The 11,453-nt window shown below is 49.9% G+C and overlaps 5 protein-coding genes across 5 annotated transcripts; 2 read left to right on the top strand and 3 right to left on the bottom strand.

Moving 5' to 3' along the window:
- Positions 1 to 1,216: 1,216 nt before the first annotated feature.
- N7511_009789 (putative l-fucose permease) lies at positions 1,217 to 3,039 on the top strand (the record flags this gene model as incomplete). Its single annotated transcript, XM_057132166.1, has 7 exons — positions 1,217 to 1,351; positions 1,410 to 1,510; positions 1,574 to 1,791; positions 1,877 to 2,221; positions 2,287 to 2,517; positions 2,582 to 2,787; positions 2,845 to 3,039. 7 exons carry the CDS (start codon positions 1,217 to 1,219, stop codon positions 3,037 to 3,039), a joined length of 1,431 nt encoding a protein of 476 aa, XP_056980154.1.
- Positions 3,040 to 3,774: 735 nt separating this feature from the next.
- On the bottom strand, positions 3,775 to 6,678 carry N7511_009788 (non-specific serine/threonine protein kinase; the record flags this gene model as incomplete). Its single annotated transcript, XM_057132165.1, has 5 exons — positions 3,775 to 6,077; positions 6,145 to 6,292; positions 6,342 to 6,459; positions 6,517 to 6,545; positions 6,628 to 6,678. The coding sequence occupies 5 exons, from the start codon at positions 6,676 to 6,678 to the stop codon at positions 3,775 to 3,777; spliced, it is 2,649 nt and encodes an 882-aa protein (XP_056980153.1).
- Positions 6,679 to 7,210: 532 nt separating this feature from the next.
- Positions 7,211 to 8,635, bottom strand: cdc43 (protein geranylgeranyltransferase type I subunit CDC43; the record flags this gene model as incomplete). The annotated part of the gene is made up of 5 exons (XM_057132164.1): positions 7,211 to 7,344; positions 7,388 to 7,496; positions 7,549 to 7,892; positions 7,943 to 7,988; positions 8,045 to 8,635. 5 exons carry the CDS (start codon positions 8,633 to 8,635, stop codon positions 7,211 to 7,213), a joined length of 1,224 nt encoding a protein of 407 aa, XP_056980152.1.
- Positions 8,636 to 8,764: 129 nt separating this feature from the next.
- Positions 8,765 to 9,625, top strand: N7511_009786 (uncharacterized protein; the record flags this gene model as incomplete). Its single annotated transcript, XM_057132163.1, has 3 exons — positions 8,765 to 8,989; positions 9,076 to 9,498; positions 9,554 to 9,625. The coding sequence occupies 3 exons, from the start codon at positions 8,765 to 8,767 to the stop codon at positions 9,623 to 9,625; spliced, it is 720 nt and encodes a 239-aa protein (XP_056980151.1).
- A 250-nt stretch (positions 9,626 to 9,875) lies between these two features.
- Positions 9,876 to 10,570, bottom strand: N7511_009785 (CFEM domain-containing protein; the record flags this gene model as incomplete). Its single annotated transcript, XM_057132162.1, has 3 exons — positions 9,876 to 10,234; positions 10,304 to 10,433; positions 10,490 to 10,570. The coding sequence occupies 3 exons, from the start codon at positions 10,568 to 10,570 to the stop codon at positions 9,876 to 9,878; spliced, it is 570 nt and encodes a 189-aa protein (XP_056980150.1).
- Between the last annotated feature and the right edge of the window lie 883 nt (positions 10,571 to 11,453).

Here is an 11,453-nt window from a genome sequence, read left to right as displayed (position 1 = left end):
TCATTAGTTCATCAGGTCAAAGCATGATTCAATCACCTGATGAGTCAAGACCAGTCGTTACTAGTCGTTGGTAGTTGTTACCGGGAGTCAACTTAGAGGATGAGGTTAAATCGTTGAGGTCACATGGAGATAGGACTTTTGGGTCTAACTGCTTTGAGGAACAATAAGATGCTTTACGATAACTTATAAGTTGTTCTATGTGTTTCTAGTTGTGGTGAGGGTGAACAGCAGAAATCTATTTTGCTATACTATCATGTCTAGAGAAAGGGAAAGAAAAAAGAAGAACCCGCAAATGAAGGCTGAAACTTATCCATAATCCCGCCTATCTTGGGCATACATGTATGCGTTAGATAGAGCGCACGCCTCGTCTTCTGCCCGCCTAATCAGCTACACAAATAGAAAATGCATATTGGCCCTAGATATAATTGAGTAAAAGCCACAGATCCACAGGGGCAATTGAACGCTCGGATTTTGTCCTTTTTGGCTTAATTCTCTCGTCTCCGGGACGTGGAAGCTCATGTTCACGCGCCGTAAAGTAGTGGTTTGAGACACTTTCAGGACTTGATGTATGACGGGAGTTAGAAAACATGACGGACTCGTTGAACGTCTATCCAGGAAACATTTGATAAAAGAAGCCTATTTTAGAATTTGTTTATAGTTTGAAGGCGTTTTTGGCTCCCACACGCTTATGGCTCCATGGTTAAATAAAGTTGTTAGCACAAATAGCCACAAGGAGCATTAAGCATCATGTATTGTAAATCTCAATAGCAGGTGCTTACTCCGAAGCGATTTGCCATGCCCTAGGACGCTGTAGACCTCATATTCTCCGCGCAAAAACAAAAATCGCGAAGTGACAGTATAAAAGCACGCGGGACACAATAGCCCGAAAAGCCACCGGAATGATGTCCCGCATTCAGGCTGAAAATGCAACTCTGACGCCAGTGCCCGTGCTAGACCGTGTTTTGAGGGGATATTCCAAACTAAGGTTGATCAGAATATCGAGGGCAGGTTTGTGACTGGTCCAAAGGCACGTTTACCCCAGGGATCACCGCTTGGCTTACCCCGGACTGGGGAAGGGAAGTTGCGGAGAAAAAGAGTGTTACATTTCCATTTACACTTAAATACTTGACCCTTGTTTTGTTGGTCTGTCGGTTTTGTTTTTTTTTTTTCTCTTTTCTTTATTTTCCTGTTGTTTCTTCGATCTGATTTCTTCACGATGGGCTTCAAGGAGTTCATGAAGAGCCGTTCGGGCTTGCGTGTTGACAACAAAAAGACCACCTCGGCTGCGACTTTGACTCTACGTCAGAGTTTGTGGCCGCTGACACTAGTGACGATTCTGTTCTTTTTGTGGGTATGTGACTATGGGACTATGGGATGGACGGGCGAACTATAGCTTACTAACGTGCCAGGGATTCGCGTATGGATTGCTGGATACCTTAAACAAACACTTCCAAAATACCCTCCACATTGACCGAGGACGCTCTGCTGGACTTCAAGCTGCCTATTTCGGGTATGTCCTCAAACATGCTTCCATAGCTTCTCTCTCCGCCGAATACCGGACTAATAAGCTCAGCGCATATCCCCTGGCCTCGCTCGGCTACGCGAACTGGATCCTCCGCCACTATGGCTACAAAACAGTCTTCATCTTCGGTCTGGTCCTCTACGGCATCGGAGCTCTATGCATGTGGCCGGCGGGTCTGCATCAATCCTTCGGTGGCTTCTGCGGTGCAACATTTGTGATTGGATCGGGACTGGGCTCGTTGGAGACTGCTGCTAATCCTTATCTAACGGGTAAGAGAGCAATACCATGAACACAAGACTGTATGTCTGGAAGAAAGGGCTCGCGCTGACCATTGTCTTCTCTTGCGCTGTCTAGTCTGCGGTCCCCCTCGCTACTCGGAGATTCGAATCAACTTCGCCCAGGCTTTCAATGCAATTGGCACTGTTGTTGGCCCGGTATTGGGCTCTTATGCTTTCTTCACTGAAACTTCGGATGATGTTGCTGCTCTGCAGCGTGTGCAGTGGGTTTACCTCGCCATTGGCATTTTCGTCTTCTGTCTGGCTGCTGTCTTTTTCTTTTCGAATATCCCTGAAGTGACCGATGAGGATATGGCCTTCCAGGTTGCGCAGACTCATGTTGATGAGCAGGATGAGCCGTTCTGGAAGCATTATAAGTTGTTCCATGCGACACTTTCGCAGTTCACTTATACGGGAGCACAGGGTGTGTATTTTCCAATCTATCCATCATCTACCCGCTCTATTTTCACATGCTGACTGATATCTCAGTCGCAATCGCTGGCTACTTCATCAACTATGCTACTGAGACCTGGCCTGGTACGTCCAATGCCACTGCAGCCAAGTATCTCGCCGGAGCGCAAGGCGCTTTTGCTGTGGGTCGATTCCTCGGCTCGGGGATCATGAAGTATGTCAAGGCTCGTTGGGTTTTCCTCGTTTATCTGTCATGCACGGTAGCCTTCCTTGCTGCATCTGTGACGCAGACAAAGCAAGCCGGTATTGGTAAGTGCTTTCCACAATGAAAGTCACCGAGTGACAGGATTTTGATACTGATGTTGAAAAACAGCCATGCTCTTCCTGACACTATTCTTCGAGTCTGTCTGTTTCCCTACGATCATGGCTCTGGGTATTCGCGGCTTGGGACGTCATTACAAACGTGGCTCTGGTTTCCTCGTCGGTGGTGTTTGTGGTGGTGCTGTCGTGCCTCCGATTCTGGGTCATGTTGCTGATATGCGTAATGATACGGGGTTTGCGTTCATCGTTCCTACCATGGTATGTCTCTCTTCCTCTATTAATACAAGGTAGCTCCCCTGCTAACAGGAATTGCAGTTCATGGTTGTCGCATGGACCTACGCAATCGCCGTCAACTTTGTCCCTGCATATGTTAGCACGGTGGACAAGGTTGGTGAGAGCACGGTTGGACTTGAGGGTCCGGATAATAAAGATGAAGAGGCTGTGATGGGTACTCATCAAGAGTCTACGGCTTTCGATGAGAAGCACCAGGCTGTTCACGTGGAGCGGTAGTTGTGAGCTGATAATCCCTTGAGGTGTTTTCCAGTGGCGTAGGTAGATGTTTGGGGCTTGCTTTGCTTTATTTACTTGCTTTCCTTGCTTTCCTTGCTTTCCTTACTTTACTTGACTTTGCCTGCTTGGGATTTCTACTGATAGAAAGATAATCAATGATCTTACGAGGCACAAGATAATGGTTCAATATGTCCGTAAAAGGATTTCTTTCTGTGGTCCAGATTGAGCCATCAACAGGTCCAAAAACACTAGATCTCAAGTATGTTTTGAGTAGTATTCGAAGACTGATAGCGTGTGAAGGTCAAATATTATTCAATATGCAATACCATTATGCAAGTATCTGGCGATGATATCAGTGATCAAACGATCACACTAAACAATAGTCTATGGATAAAAAGCAGTGATGTATAATCAAAAGGGTAGGGTAACAAGGGAATGTCGAGTCGTGAGGATTATAAGGAATCTCAAGGGAGCAGAGGACAAGTGCTTCGTGAGATGGGGGGACAACAAGGAAAAGAAGACAAGGGAGGGCAGGATACTCATTGGATACGATCCAATGAAGTGTCGATGGTCAAATGAAGGAAATGAAAAGCAGGGAACGCTGTGTAAGTAGGGGGTATAAAAGATCTATCGTCTAACCGAACATAGAAAGGAGATATCGTGTGAACGCAAGAAAGCTCGCATCTAATGCAAAGCAAAGCAACTGATATGGAGAGCAGTCGATCCGGGAACCCATCATTCGGCTGTCCCAATCTTGTCCTCTGGGATGTCACTCGGTGAGAGCAGAGAAGAAGAGCGAGGAGGCCGAAGTGGGCTGTTTTCAAGACCCGGCGTAGGGGCAATGGGCGTTTTTTCACCCGAGAAAGATCCAGCCTCTTGGTCGATCGAGACTCTCGGGGTGGTGTTTTCAAGATGGTCGTAGGGATTGGTCATATCGCCTGGTGTGCCAGGATCAGTGACAAATCCATCACCCTCTCCTTCTTCGTCTTCTTCGATTCCGCCCATGTCTTCCTCTTCTTCAATGATTTGGCTTTTGCGTGCCACAGGTCGACCTGCTGGGATACTAGACTCGCTGGTGTTGACGTGAACAGGTGAACCAGCCATCCCACCGCTGCCCATCAAATTACTTGTGTGGATCATAGGACCCTTGAATGCAGATCTCTTGCGTCGCGCAAAAACCAAGCTTGATGATGGCGAGTACAACAATGGTGATGGAGCCACCTCATTGAACGCGGAGGGCATGCCGTGATCGGCCAGTTCTCGGGGTGCTCCACCTGGTCCTCTAACCAAACGAATGTTGCTTGGGAAACGAGCAGATGCACCTGGTGTGGTAGGCAAGACCTTGATAGATGAGTGGGGTGATTTTGAGGCTCTCGCAGTTGGTGTTGATATGGTGTCCACGCTATTAGAAGAAATCGAAGATGCTTTGGAGTGGGCGCGAGTGTGGTGAATGCTGCGAATTGAAGAGACCGAGGACGACGTGGATTTGCGTCCTCGTAGCCCGGCTGATGAACGTCGATAGGAGCCACGTGGGGTGATGGGCGAGGGCGAAAGAGAATTGCGATGGCCGGAGTGACCTGTGTTCAATGAACGCGGCTGGCGAGGGTAGGAGTGTCGATTTTGGCGATATGAAGCACTGCTGGGAGCGAGACTGCTGGCAGCGGAGATTCGTTTGGCCTGAGTTGGTGTCACTACGTCCTCCCCTGGCATTTCACTTGTCGGAGACGACAAAGTCGACGGCTTTTTTCCTGTGTCCTGACTCTTGGCCGGACTCGACTTTTCAGAAAACATTTTGCGAGAAGTGCTTGACTTAGAATGCGGAGAGCGTGCTCGTTTTGCTGATTCCACGAACCAGTGCTTGAGGGAGGCCAGCTGGCTGAGTATCGGATATTGATGGCGGCGACTGGTACGACGTCGGAAGATACCGTGGTGCTGTGTCAACTCGGGTTGCGATGCACTCACATGCAGCATGCTAGGCCTCGATCGACGTCGGTCTTTGGGCGGGGGAATTGGGCGGCGTCGTGACGAGTCGTTGGATCGAATGGAATCTTTATCGATGGGCAACGGTGGTGTAGTCGCCTCGGATGGAAACACCGGCAGCGGTTCAGGAAGCGCAGGAAGTTCCGGAACTGCCAGTTGCGATGGTAAGCTTCGTCTATCCCGTCTTCCACGTTCATGCAATCCCAAGTTTGCCTGACCTTCCTCTTCGACCTCCATCAAAGCCGATGACCGCTTCTCCAGACGACTGCTAGCAGCGCTAAGACGGCGCATATTCTTAGCCTCAACCTCCCGCTCTCGACGCTTGCGCTCCCTCTTCTGTTCCTTTCGTTGCTCTTTTTCGATCAGCAACGCCCACCATCCAGCCAGAGGATCACATCGCTGAGCCAGAACATTCTCAATCACTTCGTCGATGTTGACACCTGCACTCTTCATCCGTTGCAGGGTAGTTTTCTCTAGCGGTGTGGTGAACGGCGAAGGCCTTGGAATCTTCAGTATGGCAAGCTGCTCAGGGGCATGTTCAGCGAGAAAAGGATGCGCCAGAATCTCATCTAGACTTGGCCGGATCAATGGTCGTTTCGATAGCAATAGGTTGATCAATGCCTTGGCATCATCTGGAAACTTGTCATTGTAAGTGGGCTCAACAGCCAGAATCCGCCGTTTTGTGACCTGGTCGTCGTCATCATCATATGGCAGCTCGCCAGCAAGCAACGCATAGAGGATGATTCCCAAACTCCAGACATCCACCTTCTCTCCGGCATATTTCTCTCCCTTCAGCATTTCGGGTGCACTGTAGCATATCGTCCCACAGAAGGTCTGCAAATAGCTTGCCTTTCCTTCGTATTCGCGCGTGAATCCAAAATCGCATAGCTTCACATTTTCTTGCTTGTCCAAAAGGATGTTCTCCAACTTGAGATCTCGATGAACACAGGACTTGCTGTGGACATACGCAACTGCTCCAACCAACTGTGTAAAGATCCGCTTTACTTTCTCTACCGGTAAGGGGCCGTGGCGAAGGAGGTAGTTGTAGAGTTCGTCACCTAGACAGTCCGTAGTCAGTATAGCTTTCCTTCTCTCGGCGTCCGTTCTATCGAGCACGCGACCTACCAGGACAATATTCCAAAACTAGCCAGACCAGGCTCTCGGTCACCACCACTTCGTAAAGACGCGCAATATGGGGATGGAGGAATTGGCGATGGTGATGGATCTCTCGCACGAGGTTTGTGTCCTCCTTGCTGGAGGACTTCAACACAACCTATCGACTGATCAGCACTGTCCAGCGATCTCATTCTTCCAAGTCGTACCTTTGAGCCATTGGTGAGCTTGTGTGACGCGAGATAGACCTTGCCAAAGGACCCCTTTCCAATGAGCCTCCCTAGCGTATAATTGCCCACACTCCGGAGATCTTTGGACGAGAACTCCCTGTAGACGCATCGTGTTAGCGCAAGCTCTGAGACTTGGACCGAGGGTGCCGCTTACTCGAGAAGTTCATTGTAGGAGCTCGCAAGCTGTAGTCGAGATCCTCAGTTAGCCACACGATCATTGACTCCGCGCTCCGCTCCACACCTTGCGGAGCTCCTGCAGGCTCACCTTTTCCTTTTGTTTCTGGCTTTGAACCCCCGCTCTCGTTCGGGGCGGCATGTGTGGTTGCCTGTCAATCGCGGAAGTTTCTGCGTAAGAATAGTGACCGGGGTGGGAGTGGCAGGGCCGGGTGCCATTCAAACACGGGAGTGGGTAAGGGGGTGAGAGGCTGGAAGAGTTAAGGATTCAATACAAAGTTTCCAAGACGTCAACGGGAACGTGGACTGTGTGGGGGGGACTCGAACGTCTCCTTTTTTTAGTTGTGCAATTGTAGTGCAATCCATTAAGTTAGTGTCTGTTCGCATTATATTCCCCCCCTATCTTCAACGCCCGTCTTGACTATGAGGATATTTTTTTGACTACAATTTTTGGGACTAAAATCCAGTAAATTCAACTAAAATCAGGGAAGATCATCCTACATAACCTCTTTCTCTCATCACAGTCAGTTCACAGATCCCTTACTTGTGTAGCTGTACATGTACACTGACGCCCAATTAATTTGGGCGGCTGCACCTATTGGCCCATATGCGCTGACATGGCCCAGCTAATGAATGGCTGAAACCAACGTCATAAGGTATTATATTATATCCTTCTATTGCCACCAAGGCAGCGATTCAAGATGTTGCACGGCACGTTTACTGGTGCCCATCGTGGGATCGACGGGGTTGAGGCCTGCTTCGCCCTGGAAGGCCAGGGAAACCATGCCAAAGTATGAGTGAAGCAAATCTGTGTGGTCAGCGAGGTCTTCGTTTAGGTCGACGGGTCTTACCTGGAGGATCTCCGGGCGCTTTTCCAAATCCACCAACGAGATGTTGGGTCTTTTCCAGCAAGTATCGACGGTTGCGAGCCTCGTCAATCACAGAGTAATGGTCCAGCATCTGATGCGGTGTCAGTAAAGGTCAAATAGCGGGAGATCACAAGAGAACATACCACCAGTGTCGCTCCATTCCAGAATGAATAACAGGTGTCGGCAACTTTATTGCATCGCCCGTTGAACCCGGCGCATGATATTGTCTCTGCTTCCAGTGATTCGACATTGGGCAGCCCTTGGATTCTTTCAGTGAGAGATCCTGCTTCAGATGCATTGGGCACTTCGGTGTCACTGTCGTCTTCATTGCCATCGTCTTCAATTCGAGCCGTCTGCCTTGAGGCCAACCATGTAATCAAAGACTCAAATTTCTCTGACCCGGCTGATAGTAGCGGTACTGATCTCAGATCAGGAGATGTGCGACGAACAAAGTCCAACGAACCAATTGCACAATATGTATGTCCGCCTGCGTTTTCAATTAGCAAATCAAGCCGTAGTAGAGAGGGAAACACGAACTATGCGACTCGCAGAAAGGAGATTCGGCCATGCCACCGTCGTAGGTCTAGTCAATTCGCATTAGCGTATCTATCAAATCAGTGTAGAAATGCGTTCAATTACCTGACACGCCTCAATAAAAGAGATCAACCGGGGTACATCAATATCCGGCACGCCCTGAAGCCCAGCCTCATTTCGTCCGCGCAGGATGTACCGCACACCGGTTGCACAGCAGCAATATCTCAAATCGCGAGCTCCTTCTACATCCCCACCGGGACCGACGAGTTCCCCAAAGCTTCCATCAGCGCGCTGCACCTTGGGAAGCCATTCGAGGCACTCCCGCCGCTTGACACGCGACAGGTCATCGCCGAGGATGAGCAAGTTGACCAGCGCAAAGAACGTCGCAGGAACGTTTGCCGGGTCCCAGGCTTCATTGTTTTTGTTTCGCTTCTCTGGTCCGAAGTCAGTGCCTGGGAATCCACGGAACCCGCCTGTTGGCACTTGGCAGTGGTAGAGCCAGTCGATGTACCCTTGTCGTTCTTCCGGTGTGGTTTTGGTGTACAGCACGCCGAGCACATCCAGCCCTGAGAGGGTCAGGTAGCCCAGCAGCATGCGATTGGAGTCATTGGAGGTGTAAGCGGACGGCAGGAAGGTCTTTAGGCATCGGAGGTAGTATTTGACATGGCGCTCCGTGTTGAAGAGTGGATCAGCCATTGTCGAGGATTATAGCTCTAGCTCTTCTGTATCAAGGCTGCTTCTATCTCTGGTCAGTGAGGCATCAGTCGTAAATCAGATCAAATCGTTAAGCTGTGGTGGTGGGGGGAAGTGATGCTTTTTCCCCACATGCCTTGGGAACAAACACGCGGTCCAACTCCAGTCTCCGACACCTATCTGTCCTTTCCCAACTCCTTCTACCATTGCACACCCAACATGGTATTTGTCTCGTCTAAAACTCTCATCCAGGTGCATGGCATCCTCCTGGTTGTGGTTGCCGGCTACCTGGTCAAAAATCCAGAGCTGATCACCGACTCCGACTTTGTGTTTATGATGGGAGAAGCCTTGAAAATTGTATGCACCAATCTCCAACCTCGCCAGCTCTAAGCTTGACTGGAAATCAATTGAACTGTATCACAGTGCTAACATCTCTATCCCAGGGCTTCCCATCCCTGTCAAGCCCCCAACAGTCCCCCTTCACCTTCTGCGCCGTGCTCCTCTTCGTCGAAGCTCTCATCGACCTCGTCCTGTTATCGAACCTCCCATTCCACGAAGCGCTCGACGAAGCTCTGCCATATATCCGTCCTCTGCGCAATGGTAACCTCCCGGCTGAGGACCTACAGGTTCTCCAGAACCTGCCCGAGTATATCACGAAGTCCTTGACTGTCTACTGGAGTGTCTGGATTGGCGTTGCTGCATGCCGGTTTTTCGTGTACGCAGGTCTTGCGCTGTTCATTTATACCGGCCGAGGTGAACTCCTGGCCTCCTCCTACACCTCCGCTGCGGCTATGGCTGGCCTGGACCGTCTGAAGAACCGTGTGGTCTTCACCTTTGCGTTTTTGGAGATGATGTTCTGGTTCTGGGTGAGTACCATTGATGATCTGGTATATTCTATGCGGTTACTGATGCGTGATACAGATTTTCACTACTCTCCGCGAGGAGCGCCAGGAACGTCTGACCAAGCTGCTGGAGGATACTCGCGACCTCTGAGCCCCCATTGATTATCGATATCCTTTTCTACCGGTGTATTAACTAATTATCAAAATCAAACATGTCTTCCCGTTCAAGCGCCACAGATATTGCGTAATTTTGTTAATTATGGCAGTATTGTGAATTAAGAGATACAGGTTCCTCATGTCATGTCATGAGACACAGTCATTGCAATTCCATTCCATCATCAAATATCTGCATACCGCTAAGCATAAAGCGCCTTCGTTCAACATGACCACTCATCGCTCTCTTAGATAAGGATGGCGAAAGCGGCAGCGGCACCAGCAGCAGCCACGAGAGAAGAATCCTTGCGAGCAGCCATGGCAGCGCCGGTGCTAGTAGCGGCTGCAGAAGCAGAGGATGCGGACGAGGTCTTGGAGCTAGTGCTGGAAGCGTTGGTGGCAGAGACATCGGAGGCTGATGAGGTGGTCGAGCCGGTTGAGGTCGAAGTCGAGCTTGAGGTCGAGGCCGATGCGTTGGTGCCAGTCTTGGTTCCGGTGGATGTCGAGCTGGAGCTGGAGCTGGAGCTGCTGCTGGAACAGGTCACCTCATCGGGGAGGTTGGTCACACCGCCACGAGCGCAGATGGACTTGGCGACCTTGAGAGTGGCTGTTGTGTGCAAATCACGTTAGCTGTGTCTTTTTTATTGAGTCTGCTGCTGGGATGGGCGTCACCTACTCTCCTGGTCTGCCTTGGAGCACTTTTGGGCTACGCAGCAGGTCACATCATTCAGGAAGGACTTGGCCTCACAGATACACTTGAAGTCAATGCCACAGCTTTGGGGAATGGCACCAGTGGCACACTCTTTCTGTCGAGGGGAAACACGTTAGCAGACCGCTCATTACCTCGATCATTGGTACATACCGAGCAATCAGGCAGGTCGCCCAGACCTTGAGCCGCAGCAGTGGTCAGCAAAGCTGCCAGGGCAATGATGTTGAACTTCATGGTTGAATGGGAGATGTCAAGGTGAAGTCAAGCTGCCCCTCCCCCGGCTTTAAACCCAAGCTTGGGGGGTGAGTTTTGACCCCAAGTCAGGGGCTGTTGTATACTTTACTGTACTGTAGATCCAATGGATACATCTAGAGCAGGACTAAAATGCCACCCCCAAATGCTGAAAAGCCACCTCCCCCCGTAGTTCAATCTGGCTAGTAAACTATCGGCATTTTAGCGCTTTGGGGTATTGCATTTTAAATCAAGCTGTACCTCTAATATGGCATCAAATTCTTGGGATTCTAATGAATTGAATTTGGGGTTGGCATTTTAGTCCTGCTCTACATCTCCCTGTAATTCGGAGTAGTTGGATTGTGTGGAGGTATGCGATGTTTAGTTGTGTGCCTTTTATGGGTAATCTTCGTGGCATTAGTGTGCAGACCACAAGCTTCTCTTTGCCATCCACTTAAAGTCGCCCTTCTATTATCCCCACGTCCACCCCGGACCCTGTTTACCTCAATACCTAGTCATACATGCAAGCCACTCAGCGCTACTGTAGGGTCTACTCCACCATGGACCGCAGTGATCGTTTTGAACCCTTCTCACCGTACAAACTTGGGTTACTGGTGCACTGCATACTGTACTCAAGTGAGTCTTTGTTCTTCATGTAAGGTCCTTTTTCCCGTTCTACTGTACGGTATATCGACCGAGAGCCAGCAAATCTGGAAGCCGAATGTGATGCCTCGGCTCCTCCCTGCAGATCTCAGCTGAATCCCCAGTTTCCATTAGTGGCTTTTCCCCAAAACTGGGGAATTTCAGGAAACAGGCTATTGCCCGTGGTGATGGGTTCGGATACAGTGCCCAGTATCTTTGTTTTCTACACGGTATGATTGAAGGA

Source organism: Penicillium nucicola, assembly GCF_028828085.1.
Source record: "Penicillium nucicola strain IBT 29836 chromosome Unknown utg000010l, whole genome shotgun sequence".
Classification (NCBI taxonomy): domain Eukaryota; kingdom Fungi; phylum Ascomycota; class Eurotiomycetes; order Eurotiales; family Aspergillaceae; genus Penicillium; species Penicillium nucicola.
Note: the sequence above shows the minus strand (reverse complement) of the source record. Positions and strands in the feature narration are given on the sequence as shown.